The sequence below is a fragment of the Heloderma suspectum genome, chromosome 2 (genome assembly GCF_057233095.1).
Source record: "Heloderma suspectum isolate Gila_16-S chromosome 2, 16-S_ref, whole genome shotgun sequence".
Taxonomy (NCBI): Eukaryota; Metazoa; Chordata; class Lepidosauria; order Squamata; family Helodermatidae; genus Heloderma; species Heloderma suspectum.
The window spans coordinates 28,826,554-28,847,745 of NC_139459.1; the positions used below are offsets into that span (position 1 = coordinate 28,826,554).

The following is a 21,192-nucleotide window of genomic DNA, read 5'->3' on the forward strand; positions in this document are numbered from 1 at the left end:
CTCATTCTTTTATAACACTGAGAGAGAAACATGGCTATAATTTAAGAAGCCAATCTTCAGTGGCACTGAACAAATTTCATGGTTGAAGGAAGGTGAGAAAATGTGAATCAAAAGAATAAAGGCAAATTTTAAAGGAGACCCTTTTCCCCATTATAACTACAATATTTTAAATTAATTCTCCAGCTATTCTTCATCTCCTCTTGTAATTATGTTGGCTACATCTACCAAATAGCTAAACAGTATCTCCATGTCCAGAGGCACTATATCTCTGAATTACAGATGGTGGTCCAAGCAGGAGAAGGCAAGAGAATGCAGGGCCCGAAGGACATTTGGTCTGATCTAGTAAGGCAGATTATGGTTACATTCAGTTGCACGCTAAAGCATGGTTTAGCGTTATAAGGATGACCCTGTGAAAGCCTTGGGCTTGCACACTTTGACCTCCTCCAGAGCAGCCGTAAGGAGAAAACTGAAAGCTTCCACTTTAGGAAGCCAAACCCTAAACTATGTTTAAAATTAACTATGGTTTGTTGAAACAATAATAAACTATGGTTTGATGTTGGCTTGTTTCCCCTTAACCATAGTTAAGATTAACCATAGTTTGTCCAGGTTTGGTCAGACACAACAAGCTGTGGTTAATCTAAAACAGAAGCAAGACCTTCTGAATTCTTCCCTCTCGCCACGGCTGGGGGAAGGGAGAGCACACAAGCCCAAGGGTCATTCTCTTAATGCTAAACCATGGTTAACCATTAGGTCCCAACAAGGCCTATGTGTTACAGCGGACTGTGCTTATATGATCATGGTCCAAACATCTCACAGGACAGCCTGCACAAGTCTCTATACTGAATATTCTACATGACTGGTATTCTACATGAGAGTTCCCAAAACTGCAAGTTTCTTCTCAGCTGTCAAGAGACCCTTTGTTCCAAAAGGAAGCAAGGAAAAGTGAAATGTTATATTTCTGATTTATAGCTGACCACATCACTAGACCTTAAAAATAATCCAGGGCACCGCAATGACTCACTAGCAATTACACAGCCTCCCCACAATGACTTTGATGTGTACGGTGCAGCTCAAGCAAGCTTTCAGCAGGAAGACCTGATCCACTAGTCATGCCAGGCTGGTCTGCTTTCCCTCCTCAACGCATGAGGAACACGGCTATCCCAGCAGCTGCAGAGTATTAAACTGCACATAGAACACAAGAATTTCTTCCATGCAGAACTGGTCTTTCCATACAATAAGTCGAGGCAAACTGCTTCAGGAAGCAGACTGGAAGGATGACAGATTTCTCCTCAGAAGCAGCTTCCTTGGCTGGTCTTTTTACCCACCTACCCACCCACCCCTCCTTATTTCCATTTCCTCTTCCTCCAATGCCCTATTGATTTTCCCATCAACTACATCCCCTGCGGTGTCTTTCTATTCTCTTCTTCTAGTGCCCATAATATCCCTTTCCTCTTCACGCCCCCACAGTCTTTCACATATCTTCTCATAAGAATGGTGATTGGCACACTGCGCAGAAAAGGAGCTAGCGCCGTTTGGGGCCATTGCAGCTTGCAACTGTGTTTGCGCATGCATATGCCAGTCTCCAGCTTGGAAAGAGAGAAACCTCGCTCTCAGTCCCAATGCTGCCATCCCAGTCTGTTCCAAAGGGGTCGCTTGAACCTCTGTCCCTCGCGCTTCCCCCACAACCTTCCTGAGCTACCCAGAGATGGAAGGCAAGATGGCAGCAGTGTCTGGGAAGCGTGTGCCCATATCCTCTGACCTGCCTAAGGAGCTAATTTCACACTACATAGAAACACATGCAGGGGGGACCCAGTGCCAGAGGGTAGTTTCTCCTAAGCAATTTAAAAACACAAAAACATAGCTTCCCTGTTTGTTTTTGTTGCAACTTCGGGAGGTGGGGATTTGGCGCAGAGAGATGCAGCTCACCCATTTTTTCTCCACTCCAAAGGCTTTTCCCACACTGGGGTTAAAAAAGATTTTTTTTTTTTTGGCAAATTACTCATGACAGCAGCAGATCCACATCTTTAAACACAAATTTATCCCAGTGATGTGCAAGGCTTCCTCCACCCATGCCACCTGCCCACTGAGTCCATCAATCTTCCAGCTAGGCTCTAGTACTGAGAGTGCGTCAGAAAAGCTGGGTAGAAGAGACAAGACTGTGGAGAAAGAAAAACAGGCACGCGCATGCACACACGCACACACATGTGCACGCACACGAGAGTCATATACGTCTTGTGCTTTATATTCCACTTCCATGCCACCTACATTACTGCATTACACTGCATGCAATTTATTTATTCCAATTTATTAAAAAATACATTTCTCTAGGCTTTTTACAAAAACAGAATATGTACACAACATGCATATTAGCTGGGGCAATTCACATTTAACAAGGTGTATTATGCAAAGGAACATATACGAAAACAGCAATCCTTTTTGTAAATTTGTGCTTTTAAAAAAACTGGGCAAGGTAACTCAAGCTGTGCATCCAGAGAAACAGAATTCTGAAAACTTGCAAATTAGATTGCTTTGTAGAGGTTTACAAATTTCAGGATTTCTTGCTAGTCATAAGGTGAAAGAACTGCCTACCTGCACTGGACATCCATAACCTTCCCACTAAAAGTCTGCTCACCTACCTACTACCACCACCCCATTAAAACAAAATCCTGATTCCTAGCATTTTCTATTCTCTTTCAAGATCTCAAGGCATAGCAACTTGAAGAAGGAAAGGAAACCAAAGATTCCCTCAAAATTGCAAATACCACTTTAAAAGTTTGTGCAGCACAACTGCAGAATACATGAAGCTCTGTCAACAGCAAAAACGGATGAATACAAGTTTTATCACATTTCTACCCTGTCTTTCTAAATGCTCAAGGCAAGCTGACAACATCATAAAAAATCATATTTGATCTTTCATGACCTAATATAAAGCTGTAATGCAAATACATACATTAAACAATACATTATGGTGTGCACATAAAATGAAATGAGATACAGAACATGCAGGGAAGCCACAATAGCAAACAGACAGCAAGAGGCATCAAATTGGACCAACCTGTTTCCTGACTGTGGGCCAAGTGATTCAGGAGATACAGATGTGCAACTGCCAACAGACAGCAGGGAATTCGGTTAATCCACATTCTTTTACAATTCGCTATGAAGAACGGGTCACCTCAAGCAGGAAAGAGCATCATCCTTTCCTCAGACAGGCTCTGATAATTAAAGAAGAAAATAAAAGAAGAAAGAAATGGTAAGTTTTTCAAACAATGCTATTGGCTTCTGTTGTTGGAATATGTAAGATACCAATGGATCCATGCCAGTGCATCTGTGGACACAACCTGTGGAAGACACTGTGCATTACGCACTGCATCGTACTCTTCGCACAGCCCCCAAAGCGCCTATGTCTGGCTGGAGCCCTTGAAAGCCTTCCAGGCAGGAGCAACTTTGATAAAATCTGTTATATATTGTCCGCGCAGTATAAATAGGTCACGCTTTGAATATCTGTTCATGCAGCAGCTTGAAAGAAAATTAGTTCTAATAGAGTACAGGCAGATGCTGCGTCTTCCGCCTAGTTCATTTAAGGGTAAATGGCTAGTGAATCCTGTTGTGAGCTGGTAATTTTGTAGACTTAGGGCTAAGACCGATGCAAGATCAGTGATATTTAAAAACGTAAAAGCAAGGGGCATGGTAGAGTGGGGGAGAGGAAGCCTACATTGCATTGGGGCACCAGCACTGAGAAGGAGAGGGCTTTAACATGTGAAGCTTCCCCAACCAAAAAAATCAACACTCTCCTGGTCCTGAATTTGCAAGGGTATGGGAGAAGAGAAAGGAAGACACACACACAACACAGTTTCAAGGGTGATTTCAGTCAAGAAAACTGTGCTGGAGGAAGACTTAAAAAGCACCTTCCCCTGCACTGCATCACTGCCTTGAGCCATTCTCTCTCTCCCTCACACCCACACATACCCTCAGTGATGGCTTCTGTTTTTTGTTTTTGAAAAATAAAACCCATCAGGAGATCCAATCAAGCATTTCCTATATCACATCGGCTTTGACCATCATTTGTAAGACTGCAGTACAATGCATTATATTTTGTTTCTACAGGCAGAGTTTGTATTTTCTTTTATACCACTGCCAGCAAAGCAAGTGCATTGCGGTTGGCTCTTCTCGACCTAAATGTTTCTGTGCAATTAGTTGAGTCAACCTTTGGCTTTCAAAAGTCATCTGAATGGAGGAGGAACCTACTACTTTTAAGAACCATGGCCTTATAAACATTTGATTATTTGGCAGTCAGTCTGGAATTACTCCTGTTTGGCTGTGTTCTATTAACCAAACATCCACTGTAAGTTTCCAAAAGCTGGAAGCTCTACTGAGTCTTCCCTCCTTCCCTTCCCACAAAACACCATTCCCCTTCCTCACTGAAGTGCTGTGAATTTTTTTCCAGAGATATTAAACATCTATCAATAATTCTGTTTTACATATGATTGCAGAAGACATACATACAGAAGCATTAATATATCCAACTATACGTTGCAGGAAAGATCTGTAGAGTTCAACTCTCCACTCCCATTTGGGGGCAACTTTAAGTCAAGAACCACATCCTATTAAATTTCTATGCTGGACCAGATGGACCCTTGATATGATCTAGCAGAATTTTTCCTAGATTACTCTATTTTAATGGAGGACTGGATTACCACTCTAACATCCACATATTCACAATTCTATGTAGAAAACTAAACTGGGTCTCAGTCTTACTAATGTCCTTTCAGTTAAATCAAGTGGGTGTCCTCCAATATCAGGAAGAGCTATGCAAGAAATATAATCCACCCCACTTTTCCTAATTGGGTACAAGCCTCTTCCTCCCATCCCCTCCCTGTCCCAAACATGTAAAATGCCAGAACCACAATGCACAGAATTTGCCTTTATTATACTTACAAAAGCAGAGTTTTAATATTTTGTAAAGTGGAGGTCTCGACCTCTTAATAGAGGTCTCTATTTAACATGGTGGAGTTTTGAACCTATGTTTAAGATTTTGTTTCCCACTCCTCTTAAATTAGTCATCCTCAAAACACCCATCATTATTCCCATTTTGCTTTTTTAGTCAGAGAGCAGACAGAGCAGGCACACTCTAAGACAGAGTATGATTTGCACTGAGCCATTTGAACACAGATTGATTATGTAAATCCAAGCTCACCAACTACCTCTGAATCATGCTAACAGCCAAATCACACAATCAAGGTGGCATATGAAACTGTCGTATCAAGGTGGAACATTGGTCCATCTAGCCCAGCACTGTCTGCTCTGACTGGCGGTCTCTCTCCCAGATCTTAGGCAAAAGTCTTTCCCAGCCCTGAAATCCAAGATCCTTTTCATGGGAGATGCTGAAGATCTTCTGAAGAACATGTGCTCTACCACAGAGGGCCAGAAATGTCCACCTTCTGCTCTGCAACCAACCCACCACTCAGCTGGCCTGAACGTTATGAAGGACATCTTTCAAGCTGGAGGCAATGCACCCACATTCTCTCACCTTACCTTAAACCAGGTTTTGTAAAGGCAGAAGACTGGGGGCGGGGTGGGGGGTGTTATGCTGCAGCTACTTCCTCAGCAAATGGCTATCTCAGCAGTCTCTCCCAGCTCAGCCTGAAGAGCCAGGACAGGCACCTGGGATGGTGCAGTTATGATGGAGAGAGGAGGGGCAAGCAAGAAGGAGGAGACTTGTGCAGAAGGAGGGACAGGTGTAATTTCTAACCAAGCTGCTATCTTGGGAACAACAACTAATACTTATCCCTGATGAACAGGAATGGAAGAGTTAATTGCTAGGTGCCAATGACATTTTCTAAAGCCAGGATCAAATTTTTAGGTGTATGGGGGTTTGTTTACTGACTAGCCCTTTGGCTGTGGATTTGCTTTTCAAGGTTGGCACATACGCTTCCCATCAGACAGAAAGCAGGGAACCCGAGTTGAAAATTATATCATGTCTTTGGCAATGTTTATAGCTAATGCGACACCCCCCCCCCCATAAAACCAGGTTCTTTAAATCCCACACACACACATGACTAATGGGATGCAATTACAATACATAATCCTTCAAGCAGTATATTTTGCAGTTCGCTGAAAAACAGACAAGACAAGACAAGAGAGAAATAAATCTCTTTATGCACGTGTTTGTCACTGGATGGAATGAGGAGGCGTTGAATATATATATATATATATATATATATATAGTCTCAGTATGGCGTGTCTGAACAAGTGCGCTCCTCAGTTAGAAACAAAAACTGTCCAAACAAGTAACTATCTTATGTTAATATTTGTTTCTACTTTTTGTGTTGGCCTACACAGAACCATAGTGCTGATAACATGAGCTTACAAAGAGTCTGTTGTACCTCAAGCCCAGATTGTATTTCAGCTCTTATTTACTTTGCCCCCATCTAACCCACTTTCCACAGCTTAGCAGTGGTGTGGCAAACGTGGGCTTAACTGCAAGCACAGCAATGTAATTAACAGTCATAAGACGGCTTCATGGTGCCCTCAACTCTCACGGACCACCACCACCACCACTCCCGCTAGGCTATGGCCAAGGCCTGGTCTACACATGCAGCAGAATCATGTAGTAGAGCTCTGAATTGGCAGAATGGGCTGTATCACTTCAGACTGGAGGAGAAGGTATCATATCTTAGCATGCACTCCTGCATTTAAAAACAACAACCTTCCCTTCAAGGAGAAGACTACCATGCAGGCACTAGAGTGGGCTGGACTAGAACCTCCCTCTCCCCAACATGCTTTAAGGTGTATTTTTGTTGTTTTATTTTTGGAAGGATTTCTTTATATGGGGAAGCACTTAACAATGGCACACACCTAGGGATGAGCGCACCAGCAATGTTCAAGATGGCTGGGATTCTCCAAACATCGTCTTGTGCCTGATTCCCATTCATGTTTGTGATTGCTGCTCGCTCTGTGTGAACTGGAAACTTGTGCAAGTCGAGCAGCAATCAAATGGAAGATAAGCGGAAGTTTTCCCCAAATGATGCAAATTTCCTCTATAGTGTAAAGCAGGGCTGATTCCGTCTACGGAGGAAATTTGTGCAAATTAGGAAATTTGTGCGAATCAATCTGGGAACCAGGAACAAGATGAACACAAGCCTTTGTTCAACAATTTAATAATATTTTTAGTATGTGCTCACACTGGGCATGCTCGCATATTTTGCAAGCAAAAACAGAATTCCCATACACCTCACACACTCCCACATTCTGAAGTGGACCGTCTACCATCTCCTGTACTAGCCAGAACAAAGGTAGGCATGGTTGGGCACCTGCTGAGGACCACACTCCTCTTCTTCACCTTTGCAACCTGCTTCTTCACCTGCCTCTCACCCTGGCCCAAACAACTGTGGTGGTGAGAAGGTAGAGTAGTAAATGCTACTGTCTACTTGCTCACTGGCTGCCACTTTTCTTGGTAGAAAGGCAGGTACACATCAAATAAATAAATAGGCATGGTTGGGCACTTGCCAAGGGCCCACACCCCAGCAGGGTCCCACTGATAAGAATCCTCTGGACTCGCTCCTCCTTTTCACCACTGCAACCTGCTTATTCACCCACCACTAGCTCTGGCCCAGACAACAGTGGTGATGAGCAGGAGATGCCACTGCCTACTTGCTCATTGGCTCTCTGCCTGTCAAACAACCAAGGGGTAACAATGATGAAAAAGAAGATGAGGAGCAATAGCAGCGGGTGACAAGGGCGGTGAGAAGGTAGACTCACTGAGGGAGGGGGCCCATTGAGGGTGTCTTTCCCAAAGACCCTCCATAACTGGAGCCAGCACTGCCCATAGGCCAGCCTTTCCCAACCTGGTGCCTTGAGATGTAGTGGCCTTAAACTCCCAGCATCCCCCAGCCAGCATGGCCAATCGTCATACATGACGTGAGATATAGGCCAAAATAAGCAGATATGGCTTCCCAACCTTCTAGCCCATCTCAGAAAGGCAGTGTGGTGTGGTGGTAAAGGGTATCTTGAACAGGACTGGCAAGACCCAGGTTCAAAGCCCTGCTCAGCCATGAAACTCACTGGGTAATCTCTTTCCACCTAACCTACCTTACGGGGCTGTTGTGAAATGGGGTAGGGAGAGAAAGAACATGCACTGCCCTGAGATCCTTCAGGGAAGAGGAGGATGAAAACATATCTTCCTTCACCGCCGTACAACATTGGCTTTTGATCTTTGAAAGGAATCCCACCAACATACACACATAAAATCTGAGTTTTTTCCTATTGTTAACTTCTGAGCTTTGTTCCAAGTTCTATGTCTGTCCAGTGGGACTTTGAGCACAGCCCATGATTACAACCTTCACTGAGCACTTGGAACTGGGCAGGGAAAAGAGCTAAATAAATAAAATGTGCAAAGCCGAGCGAGCATATGGTGTTGCTATCACCACTCAACTCAACACTGACAAGCACAACATTTATCAGGACCTATCCTGGACAAGAACAGGCCAGTACCAAAATGACAAGGTACTGATGAACACTCATGGCAGTTTCCCCTTCAGTTCTGATGTGCATAGCTTTTGAATGCCAGTGGTTGAGATAAATGTGAAAATGATGAGGCGTGGGATGATAAGCAGCCAGTGCCCACACACAAAGGCAGACGACACATAAGAGAGAGAAATGGGGTGATGGTGGGCCAAGCCATGCCAATGGCTCATGTTGTCTTTGGCTCTGAAATAAGCCAAACAGGTTTTTTTGCTGAGCCATTTTCCCTAGGACCAGGAAGGAGCTCAGCTTCTGTCCAAGCCAAAGCTGAATTTATGTCCATCCTTGTCTGTCCCCCATTATGCATGGGTGGAGGAAGTGGATAGGGAGAGGTTTCTCTTCCTCTCCCATAATACCTGTGAAGCTGATTGGTGGGAGATTCAGGACAGATAAAAGGAAGGACTTCTTCACATAGCACATAGTTAAACTATGGAATTTGCTACCACAACATGTAGTGATGGCCACCAACTTGGATGGCTTTAAAGGGGGGGTCTATCAATGACAGAGAAGTCTATCAATGGCTACTAGTCCTGTGGCTATTTGCTACCTCCAGTATCAGGCAGAATGCCTACATACAGCAATTGCTGGGGAACATGGGTGGGAGGGTGCTTTTGCACTCATGTCCTGTTTGTGGATTTCCCATGGACAGCTGGTTAGCCACTGTGTGAAGTGAATACTGGACTAGATGGACCCTTGATCTGATCCAGCAGGGCTCTTCTTATGTTCTTAGAACTCCTTTCCACCCACCCAGACCTTGATCTCTCAACAAGCTGCTCCCTTCACTTTACTCCACTTCCTGGCCAGGTGAATGGCAGTAGCAGCTCTGCCATTATGGGGAGAGGGAAGGAGGAAAGTCTTTCCATCATCCCTCTGTTGCCTGGCATGTTTCACAGCAGTAGGCCAGGATGAAAGGCTGTGCTAGTCCTTGAGAAATGTAGTTTATCCACAAGGCTAGTGACAGCGCAATAGCCCTTAGAGCAGGGGAGGGCAACTTGTGGCCTTCCAGATGCTGTTGGACTACAACTCCCATCCATCTTAGCCAGTTTAGTCAATGGTGAGGGATGACAGGAGTTGCAGTCCAACAACATCTGGACACCCTGAAATTGCCCACCCCTGCCTTAAGAAAACTAAATTTCCCAAGGGCCACTGAAGCTTTCACCCCGGTGCCAGAAAGGGGCAAAGCCCTCCCTGTACCCACAGCTGAAGCACTGCTCCTGCCGCTGCCACCAGCCTCCCCAGCAAGTGGAGTTTAAAGGGGTAGGGTGTGAAATTGGGTGGAGGCAAGCCAGGAATTCCCCTCCAGCTAAGATTTTAAATATGAGTTGAAGGATTTGTGGCTTCCAATGCTCACCACTACTTTGGAAGGGACCATTATGGGCCTCTGAAGTCCTGGATTAATGAGCTTTCATCAGCATGTCTAGTTTTTGCAAAGGCAAATGTTGCCAAATTAGACCAGGGTTTACATTTTTGTTGTATCCTTGTTATCTGTTTGGAATTAATGAAACAGTACATTCCACAGGCAGATCATTAAGTTGTTGTAGGCAATAATATTTACATAAGGCCATGTTGGAGACATAGCATTTAACAGGGAATAAGACATATTCACAAGGCCCACTTCTTGCGGCGGAGGAGTTCAGATCCAGCTCTACGTAAATAGCTTTGGCTGCACAGGTTCTCCTTTATTAGTGGCAAGCCTGTCATTTGGCCCACCCGTCACAGTCAAAGGCCATCTTCTCTCATTTTTACAAAATGGAAGCTTCTACACGTACCAAATGAGTCAGAACTCTTGCTTAGGAAGCCACCATGGGTGGCATCAGTTCTACATTTCATGCCTGGAAACATCATCTTCCTTCCTTTTGCCAAGCAGTTCAGTTTGGGATGGCCCAGTAGATCCCACTCACCAGAATGGGTGCCGGGAAACCTCACTCCATCACAGAGGAACTACATGCAGGCTTTCCTGGTGGAACTGTGGCAGGAGCCTCAGCTAGACTGGGGATAAAGCAGGGGGAAGTTGATAGTGGAAGAGTTGAGGCCTGTAAGGATTTATTTGCTTAGAATGTCTCGGTTCGATTACTGGAAGCAAGCAACACAACGTGTTAAATCCAATGTCATGCTAGCAGACGTCCACTAGCAGAACAGGACCTTCTCACTCTTTCCTCCCCACTGCAGCCCTCTGCGTCACCCAGACATTTTATCCAGAGTGTTTCCCAGCCCTCCACAGCAGATTTTGAGGTGTGCAGAGCCTAGCAGGGGAGAGTGGAAATTCACCCGCACCTGGTTCCTCTGTTCCACTTCCAAAAGCGGAGCAACACCATCGGATACAGCCAAATCCTGTAGCTGTAGCTCAGTGGTAGAGCACAAGCTTTGCATGCAGAAGGTCCCAGGGTGATCCCTGCATTCTCCAGTTAGAGCTGGAAAAACTCTTGCCTGACATGCTGCTGGCAATTGGTGTCGACAATACTGGGCTAGATGGATAATGGTATGACTTAGTATAAGGCAGTTTCCTACGTTCCAAAACCAATATGGCCATGAAAAACACTTTCTCCAATTAGAAGAACGTAGGAACATGGGAAGCTACGTTATGCTAAGTCACACCATTGGCCCATCTAGCTAAGTATCATCTACACTGGGCGGGTTTGCACATCACGCTAAGCCATCCTGAAAATAAGCCATCATGGTTTGGTTGTCTGCTTGCCAACCCAACATTTGCAACCTGACATTTGCAACTTTTTTTTCATTTTGGGGGTGGTGGTCTTGCATTCTTGCAAGAGTGCAAGTCTGCCTGAGCTATTTAGCCAAGTATATTGATATCCCCCACTTGGTGCTTCCCTTGCTAGTGAACACCTTGTTTTTTGTAGGCTGCTTTACATTCTCCTGAAGTAAGAACACCCGCCTCTAAAGCTCCTTCTCTCCTGCAGCTACAAGCTACTTTCAGTCCCAACCCCACCCTTTCATGCTTGTCACTTCCTTCCACTGGTCTCCATTTCTAGCTGTCACATATGCATATGGGTTACAAGAGCGGTGAGCAGGATCACTAAACATAAACGAAGGTCATGGCAAAGCAGTAGAATGGAGGAGGAAATTGCACAAATCTCAAGGCAGAGCAGTGAAGTTGTGGGTTCTGCCACGGTGGGTCATTGTGTTGTGTGAACTAGATCACTGACAGGCAGTTGCTCTCCAGGGTTTCAGACAAGATTCTCTCCCAGCCCTCACTCGAGATGCCATAGATTAAAACTGGGACCTTTTGCACGCAAAAAATGTGCTCTACCCCTGAGCTATGGCCCTTCCTCTATACAGCGTATGTCCCTTTTGCTATGCATGACTGGAAGAAAGGCCACAGAACACCTATAAAATTGGAAATGGTATGTTCAAAGAAGATTTGCCAAAAAAGGGCAGTTACCACACACACACACACACACACACAGAGAGAGAGAGAGACAGACAGAGAGAGAGACAGAGAGAGAGACAGAGAGAGAGATTCGATAATGCAGAGAATTAGGATGGAATGATGAAAAACAACCCAAAGCAGCTCTAGCCCTGACCCCTGCAGAGTCTAGTGGAGAGACGGCACCCACAGACACAACAGCCTTTGCAAGGATTCTTGTTCTGTGCATTGGCAGAAATCTGGTTGGCATGTTATACGTGCACACTGCAGGGATCAGCTCTGCACCTACATGCAGCCAATGGATTATTTTGGCCAAACCAATATAAAGTGGTATGTATCGGAAAGCAACAGAGGTTTTAAGTGCTAAAGGAGCCACTTTTGTAAATACTGTGCACCAGACAATATCAGAGAGTCTCCAGCAGTAATATTGATCTCTCTAAACACAGGTTATGATCCTGCATTGTGTTTCCACTGTAGCGGTATATGAACTTGCATTAAAAAAAAAAGTTGTCATGACAATTAAGTCTTGATAATAAACTAGAATTATGAACAGACTTGTAACTTGGCAGCAACATCCCCAACACTTATCAATGACAACTATTTAAACAAGACAAGGAAAAAAACAACTGCCAGTCACAATTTGACACAAACTGAAATGCCCGAATTTGCTAATTTTTCATCTGCTTCTAATAATGACGTCTCTGGGCAAGGAGGGGTTAATCATATTGGCTTGGGAGGAAAATGGTGAAGACAAGAACAACATTTCAAGAACAGCTGCAGCAATTTGATTGTTGTGCGTGTACACACACACACACACACACACACACATTTTAGTGTCCTGGACAAATTCTGAAAAATACACTGTTCAGTACCTTTCAAATTGCACTGCAATTAAACTGGCTATGTTGGACAACAATTTGTTCATGCCTGTAACATCGCAAATCCCATCCTCCCCATCCCTATAACATTTTTACCATTGTTCTAAAAATGTTTCTGAAATTATTTAATTTTGCAATTAAAAACAAATCTGTGATCCCGAAAAACTAAATCAACAGGGATTGCTATTTCTCATATTCTTGAAAAGATCAAGCTGATTTCCAGTTAAGGTAATGGAAATATAGGTGCTTAGCATCTACGCTGGGAGTAGAGATGCTATATGACCCTTTCAGAAAGGTCTACAATATGAAGGAGGGATTCGATGGGAAGATCAGCACCATTATATAATACATAATTGCATGTGTATGTATATGTATATGACAGACATCATTTTAGCAGGAAAGTGAAAGCACTCAAGAGAATCACGTATCATGTTGCACATCCTGTTATTATTGTCAATATTAAAAAGCTTCCAAAAATCCCCCCTAATTACAAGTCCATGCCAGAAGTAGTGCACATTTCTGGGAAACTAAAGCAAATTGCCAATTTGGCTGACAGTACCAATAAAGATACAGAAATAGAAGATGAAATGGTTTTCTTAAGAGCAAACCCTGCTGACCTACAGTTTTGAGCCCCTGGCTTCTATTCCTTATCACATTAAACTTAAATTGTCATGACAATGCATTTCCCTTATCATTTATTCAGCAGACTACATTATTTCAAAATAAATTCCAGAGTTGAAGAAAATTCTTCTTTGCCAGTTAGATTTCCCCATCTTTCGCAATATGACTGCATTTCAGACTGAGTGTAAGTGTCTGAGGACAGATTTCCAAGTGGGAGGCATTCTAGGCCAAAGGTGGGGAACCTCTATTCCACTGAGGGCTGCATTCCCTTGGGGTTAATATTTTTGGAACTGCATGCTGACTGTGGGTGGAGCCAGAGCAGGCAGTGAGAGAGGCCATTCACATTCACACACACACACACACACACCCATAACTCAGTACAAAGGGGTAGCTTCCCCACACCCCACAGCTTCTTTTTAAAATCCGTACTAGGCACTGATCCAGCTCTCTTTTCTCAGCCCCACATCCTACTGTGTTCCACCAGCATGTGGCTGCCCCCTCCAACTACTTCCTCATCTGCCTCGCTGCAGCCATCCAACTGCTGCCTTGCAGAATCATAGAATCATAGGGTTGGAAGGGGCCTACAAGACCATCAAGTCCAACCAGCTGCTCAATGCAGGAAGCCTGTTTCCCAACTCTCCCATCCAAGTACTAACCAGGGCTGACTCTGCTTAGCTTCCAAGATCAGACGAGATCGAGAATGAGACAGAGACAGTGTGTGTAGAAGGCAGAGAGTAAAGGTTTAGACACCCTACCATGGAGTGTGGTGGCTATAGCATCTTTCCAAAAGATGCTATGCCACGCTAGCCACTATACTCCATGGTAAGAACATAAGAAGAGCCGAGCTGGATCAGATCAAGGGCCCATCTAGTCTAGCATTCTGCTCACGCAGTGGCCAACAAGCTGGCCATGGGAAACCCACAAGCAGGATATGTGTGCAACTGCACTCTCCCACCCATGTTCCTCAGCAAGTGGTGTACATAGGCATCCTGCCTCTGATACTGGAGGTAGCACATAGCCACCAGGACTAGTAGCCATTGATAGCCTTCTCCTCCAGGAATTTGCCTAAACCACTTTTAAAGCCATCCAAGTTGGTGGCCATCACTACATCCTGTGCGAATTCCATAGTTTGACTTTGTACTGTGTGAAGAAGTCCTTCTTTTTATCTGTCCTGAATCTCCCATGGTAGGGATTCCAAGTAATCCAATTGCTGTCATGTTGAGAAAGAGAGAGAGAGAGAGAGAGAGAGAGAGAGAGAGACTGTAGAAAGCAAGCAGTGAAAGCTCAGACATTCTACCAGAGAGTGTGGTGGCTATAGTATCTTTCCAAAGGATGCTATGCCGCTGTAGCCACTACGCTCCATGGTAGGGCCCCCAGGCTGACTCCACCTCTTCTGTTCTCACTATGGCAGCAGTGGTTGGATTGCTGCGGTGGGGCAGAGAGGAGGTGGATGGAGTGGGAAGGCCCAGCTTCCTCAGAGGGGTTTTAAAAGGAAATCAGGGAGGAACAGAGAGATTGCAGTCCCTGTGGAAGGGATGGGGTGGAGGATAAGGTGGCAGAGGAGGGGATGCTAAGCCAGATATAAAGCCTTTGGGGGATGCATCTAGCTGAGAGGCTGATGGTTCCTCATGCCTGCTGTAAAAAGGATGTGAAATATAGATAATGGCCCTCCTGGCAACCCAACACTAACATTCCACTGGTGTGTTGGCACGATGTCTACTGACCCATTTAAAGAGAAGCTCCCCGATGCCCAAAGTAATATAAATAATGCTATGTAAACATACACATCACATAAGAACATAAGAGCAGCCTTGCTGGATCAGACCAACGGCCTATGTAGTCCAGACACTTGTTCCCACGATGACTGACCAAATGTCTATGGCAGCTGTCCCCAACCTGGTACCCTCCAGTTGCACTGGACTACAACTCCCAGGATTCCTGACCTTTGGCCATGCTGGCTGAGGCTGATGGGAGTTCAAGTCCAAAACATCTGGAGGGCACAAGGTGGGGGAAGACTGGCTTATGGAAAGCCCACAAGCAGGACATAAGCAGAAGGCCACCTCCTACTTATGTTCCCTGCCAAATGGTATATTGCCTCTGAAACTGGAGATAATATATAGCCATCATGACTAGAAGCCATTGATTGCTTTTTCCTCCGTAAATTTGACTCATCTTCTTTCAAAGCCGTCCAAGTTGGCTGTCATTGCTACATTTTTGTGGTCATTTTTGTGACAACAAATTTCATCGTTTGATTATGCCTTGGGTGAAGTAGTACTTCCTTTTGTCTGTCCTGATCTCTCAGAATTCAGCTTCATGGAATGAGCCCAGTTCTAGTATGATGAAAGAGGGAGAAAAACATCACTTTCATCACACCAAGCATGTTTAAAATACCTCTATTATGTTCCCCCTTACTCACCATTTTTCTACGCTAAAAAACTCCAAACGTTGTACCCTTTTATCATAAGCAGTCATTTCGACTGCCCTATTCTGCACTTTTTCCAGCTCTATAGTATCCTTTTTTAGGTGTGGTGACCAGAATTGTACACAGTGTACCAAGAGTGGTCACATCATGAACGCGTATAAAGGCATTACGATATTGGCAGTTCTATTTTCATCTATTTTTGCCTTAAGACAACACCAGGCGAGTGGTGCCCCCAGAGAGCTGCGCTGAGCTCTGTCTTGCTGCAGCATTTGCTCTTCCTCCTCTCCACTGTGCTTTCACAACAACCCTGTGAGGTAGGTTAGGCTCAGAATCAGTGACTCTCTTAACTCATTTAACTTTACATAAAACTTAAAAGCTGGCAAACACTATTTTCCTCATTTCACAATGTGAATTTGTCACAGGCTATGCAATAAAGGAATTCAGGGGCAAGTTTCTGGTATAAACTGGCATTCACTCATTTTATGAACTTATGGCCAGAAGCAGACTTAGCCAAAGCTGTTCACTTCACATGTAAATTCCAAAATGTAGCCATGAAAATAAAAAGGCCCTTTTAATTCTTAAAGTTAAGTGAGGTTTCATATTTTTCCCAGTATTTTCTTGTCTTACCAATTTCCCATTTTTCTTCCACATAGCTTCCTGTGTGTTGAGATAAACTAATCCATCATCAGATTTCTATCTAATACAAAGTCGATAAGAGCTAATTATAGCAATGATAAGAGAATCTGTCTCAAGTCCCCAGGGCAGGGCAATTGACATGCAAACACACAGTTACTGAAGCTGGGTGGAGTGAGAGAAAAGAGCAGATGTCCGTCAGACCTAATTGCTAGCTTATTTCAGTGAGACGCCCATGATAGCAGGGCCATTTTCAGCTCTATTTTTCTGTCTTATGAACCAAGCGGGTCACAGAGATGAAAGGAACTTGAGGATTTGGCAATAGGTCAAAGCTCATGGGGGAGCCTTCAGTCAACAGGCTGAGAGCACATAGCACACCTCTGTTGCCTTCCTTCACCAGACTCCCAACAGAAAGAGCAGCCATTCAGCTAGGGTTGAACCTTGGGGCCAAAGTTCAGGGCCCTTACAGCCCAGGGGTCCCCCAAATTACGACCCAGAGAGAAGCAGGTGATGGGGGCAGTGGCAAACAAACCTGGCGTCAGCACCAGGGCTGGCATGGGAATGCCAGGCCACACCAGGGTTGATGCTGCTCATGATATTATCCCTTCTTTCTTCTTATTTTAAAAAAAACATTTTATAGTTGGGAGTGGCTAGCTAAGCTTGTACATGGTTACAGATGTTCACTGTATTATTTTTAGTTTAAAACATATTATCCCTTTCTACAACAAAATGATGCTTATTCCCAATTAAAGGTGTTGAACATCAGAGCAGCAGAAGCAAACTCCATTTTATTTCAGTAGTCATTATAATACTATGAACATAAGAACAGCCATGCTAGATCAGACCCAGGGTCCATCCAGTCCAGCATTCTGTTGACATAAGATGCCAACCAGCTTCCAATGGAAAACTCATAGCAGGATATTACATATGAGTGCAACAGCACCCTCCCGCCCACGTTTCCCAGTAACTGGTGTACACAGGCATACTGCCTCTTGATACTGGAGGGAGCACATAGCCATCAGGACTAGTAGTCACTGATAGCCTTCTCCTCTAGGAATTTATCTAACTCCCTTTTAAAGCCATCCAAATTGGTGGCCATGACTATGACTTGACTGAATTTAAAATCTAAAACTGCATATGCTCAGAGTAGATTTTTTTATCAGGGTTGACAGGTTTGGGGTGTGTTTGTGTGTGTGTAGCTCCAGCGTATCAAGAATGTAGAAGAAGCTGTAAAGCATGGAATGGCAATGGAGTAGGGACGATAAATGTTTGTTGCGTGCTTCACAACTGAAGTAATACAACATCTCCATCTAAGGAGGGGTGTGCATAAAACCATTAAATCCAAGGTCTAAAATTATCTAGCTGCACCATAGAAAAGGACTGCTTTCCATGCAAGGTCAGCCCATTCCTTGTCTCTAAACATTTTAGAAATTACCTGGCATATTGCAGGCATGGCAAGGCCAATTCCAAGATTGTTAATTGACCGATTCCCATTTTCAAGACTATTACATTCCAAAAAACAAACAAAAAGTATCAGCTGCCTCAGCTAAGAGGCTAATTTCCTTCTGAACAAACAAAAGGTCATGATAAAGCAAGGCATGTAGGAAGTCCAACAGAAGTTCACCATGAGACATTTTGTTCAAATGGCTGAAGTATTAACTCCTCCTAATTGTTTCCTGCTCAAAGGCCACAAAAGCTTTCCAAAAAGAACAGCAACAAATGGAGCTACTAGTTCGTGCCGAGTAAACCGTATCACCTTGGCAAAAGTCTGTAGCAAAATGTGAAGGGGGAGTCATGAAAAGGCAGCAAATTCTTTAGTTATGCAATGTATCATTATTATTATTATTGCATTTTTACTCCTAGCGAGGGGGAGAAGTGCTCATGGGATTTTCTGCCTCAGGTGCCAAAGTAACTTGGCTGGCCTTAGGAACTACACTCCTTGACTTAGGGCAGGAGTGATGAACTTCTTTCAGCCTGAGGGCCAAATTCAATTTTGGAGCTGCATTCCTGTGGTGGGTGGGGTCAAAAGAGCAAAAATACTAGAATATTTTAAGCTGAAGTGCTTACTGCCGGTAGGAAAGCCTTAGGAGAGGCATTTCAAGCTTTTAAAATGGAGGGAAAACTGTGCAAAAGCCAAGAAACCACCAAAAGATCAGCAGTCCAGGGAAAGAGGGGTGGGCCAGAGGAAGGGGGCGTGGACATCTGGGCAGTCCTGCAGGACAGGATTGGGACCCAAGGTGGGCCACATTTGGCCCACTGGCCTGAGGTTCAATACCCTGATGTAGGGTGTCAGGGGTGACATCTGCTGCTCTGCCTCAGGCAGCAAAATGTCTCGGGCTGCCCCTGTACTCATTAATTTGCCACATAGTTTTCTGCTGTACTGAGCACTATGCCACAGCAATAAGCTGACTTCCAAACTTCCCAGTGCATTCCAGAAATTGTTATACTTCTGAGCTTTCCAAGGAAAAGCAGAACTGAGCAGTTCACGCAGGGCTCTCATCCAAGCACTGATTAGCTCCAACGGCGCTCCAGCATTCAGTGTTCCCAAACCATAATATAGTTCACTTGTTCAAGGGTAAAGTACCTAAGAAAAATTTAAAATATGAAATATTGTATCCTCTTGCTTATTCTAGTTTATATGAACTTATTCGACAGCTGGATAACCATAACAAGAGACACAACATTCTATTCAAATATGCTAAATAAAAAAGAAATGGCTTTTTCCAAGTTTGACTAATCTAATCAATCTTAGCCAAGCCCTAGACATAGCAAGTTTATAATTGGCAAGCTTGAACAATATACTGCATCTTCTGTTTTTTACAGTGCCAAAACTACTGAAGAAGTACACCTTCTCTGCAGAGATTGCAATGTTGATCACAATATTGTTTTCATCACGGGTGGGTTAGGATGTAATGTTAACCCACGGTTGAATAAGAACTGCACTTGACAGCCAGTGTGGTGTTGCGGTAAAAGTGTTTGACTGGGACTCAGGAGACCTGGTTTCTAGTCTCTGTTCAGCCATGAAGTTCACTGGGTGACTTTGGGCCAGTCACTGGTTCTCAGCCTAACCTACTATGCAATAATACCCCTTGGACTGGGCTTCGGCACACTAAGAATTTGAGAGATTATTTAGTCCGTTCTGACATGGACCCTGTCACTCGTAACAATCTATCTACATCTGGTCATATCAGATGCAGTGGATGCTCAGTATGTGCCTATGTCATCCAAACTACTGCATCTGAGCATCCTTCTGATCATCGCAAGTTTAAATTGCATCATTTTTCTAATTGTTCCACTAAACATACCATCTATGTCATCATTTGTCCTTGCAGACTTTTATATGTAGGTAAGACCTCACACAGTATCCGTACACAGATAGCGGAACTGAACTGGTGCAATTATGATAATTTACTTCTGCGAAAAGAAGCAGAATGGATCTTTAAACTGAATACTGTTCAACTTCATGATATGCATTTGGATTTAATGTCTTTCCTGGCCAAATGAGCAGGATCTATATATTTTTCAAATGTTACATTATTAAGTTCACAGTTCTTTTCTGTGGGCAATACACCCCTGGATAAATGAGCATTATGTATCTAGGTTGCATTACCAAGTTAACAATTCTTTACTGTGGACAGTACATTGGAGACTCTATTTTTGGTTGAATCCCAATGTAAAATTGATTCATTCCAATGCAAAATTGTGCACACTCTTTGTACTAAGAATATGGGTTAGTGCATTGTTTACTTGAGCCATTTGAATTCTGAGTTATTTAGGATAACATGTACAATTTCCCACCACCCACCATATGTATGCACACACATGCACACACATACACCCTGACAACTTAGGATGATACTTCATGCATCTGATAAAGTGGATCCTAATACCCCAAAACATATGCCATAATATATTTGTCAGTTTTTAAGGTGCCGTAAAACTCTTCGTTGTTTGTACTACAAAGAAAGGTGGCCGTTATCTACCAATTAAGAGGAAGATAGAAATTGCACTAAGAGGGCAAAGTGAAGAAGCACTTACAGCTGCAACAAGAAGAGTTCCTTCACCATCGACTCCAAATACCTGCACTGGTAAAAAGACTGACTGGGATTAAGTGAGGCATTGCCAGAAAAGTACAATAAAAGACTTAGAAGGGTATGTGGTAAGGGGTAAACACTAAAGTTTCCATTTCATTATTTATAGGTAGAAGTGGGGAATCAAAGTCACAATGGAAGGGCCAAATGAAGAGGAACATGACAGCTTAAAATGAAAGACTTCCACAATCAACGAACAATGAATCGTTGATGCCCAATTCAGTGTTTCCTCAAACGTTCTGAATTTCAGCCTCCTTATGAACTTGGTCTACCCTCTGAGATCCTGAGTCCACCAGCCATGGTCTCTGTGGCAGTCAAATGAGCAGAATTCCCATGCACCACTGGTGTTTAAAACAGAAAAAGGCAAAAAAGGGAGATTAGCTGCTGTAGCTAGAAGTTCAAACATCCCCTGCCTTTTGGTTAGTGGAGCAGTTTAGTCCATGGTTAGCACAGCAGTTTAGTTAATGGTAAATCTTTTTCTGACTGGCTCTACTTGCTGCAAGAACCTCTCTCGCTTCCTGGAACTTTGCTTTTTCATGCCCCCACTCCAGTGTCATGTGCCCCCTCAGATCTTATACTTACTTATAATCAATAGACACAAGTGAATTATTGTCTAGAGTGATTGATTCTGCCATGTTTAAA

The 21,192-nt window shown here is 43.8% G+C and overlaps 1 protein-coding gene across 2 annotated transcripts in view; it reads right to left on the bottom strand.

Moving 5' to 3' along the window:
• The window catches only part of LIFR (LIF receptor subunit alpha), a 116,084-nt gene that overhangs the window by 74,828 nt on the left and 20,064 nt on the right, over positions 1-21,192 (bottom strand). For both annotated transcript variants that reach the window (XM_084833096.1, XM_084833094.1), the window contains exon 2: positions 3,056-3,212. In XM_084833096.1, coding sequence (XP_084689222.1) covers positions 3,056-3,140 — 85 coding nt within the window. In that variant the 5' untranslated portion in view covers positions 3,141-3,212. The remainder of the gene's footprint in view (positions 1-3,055; positions 3,213-21,192) is intronic.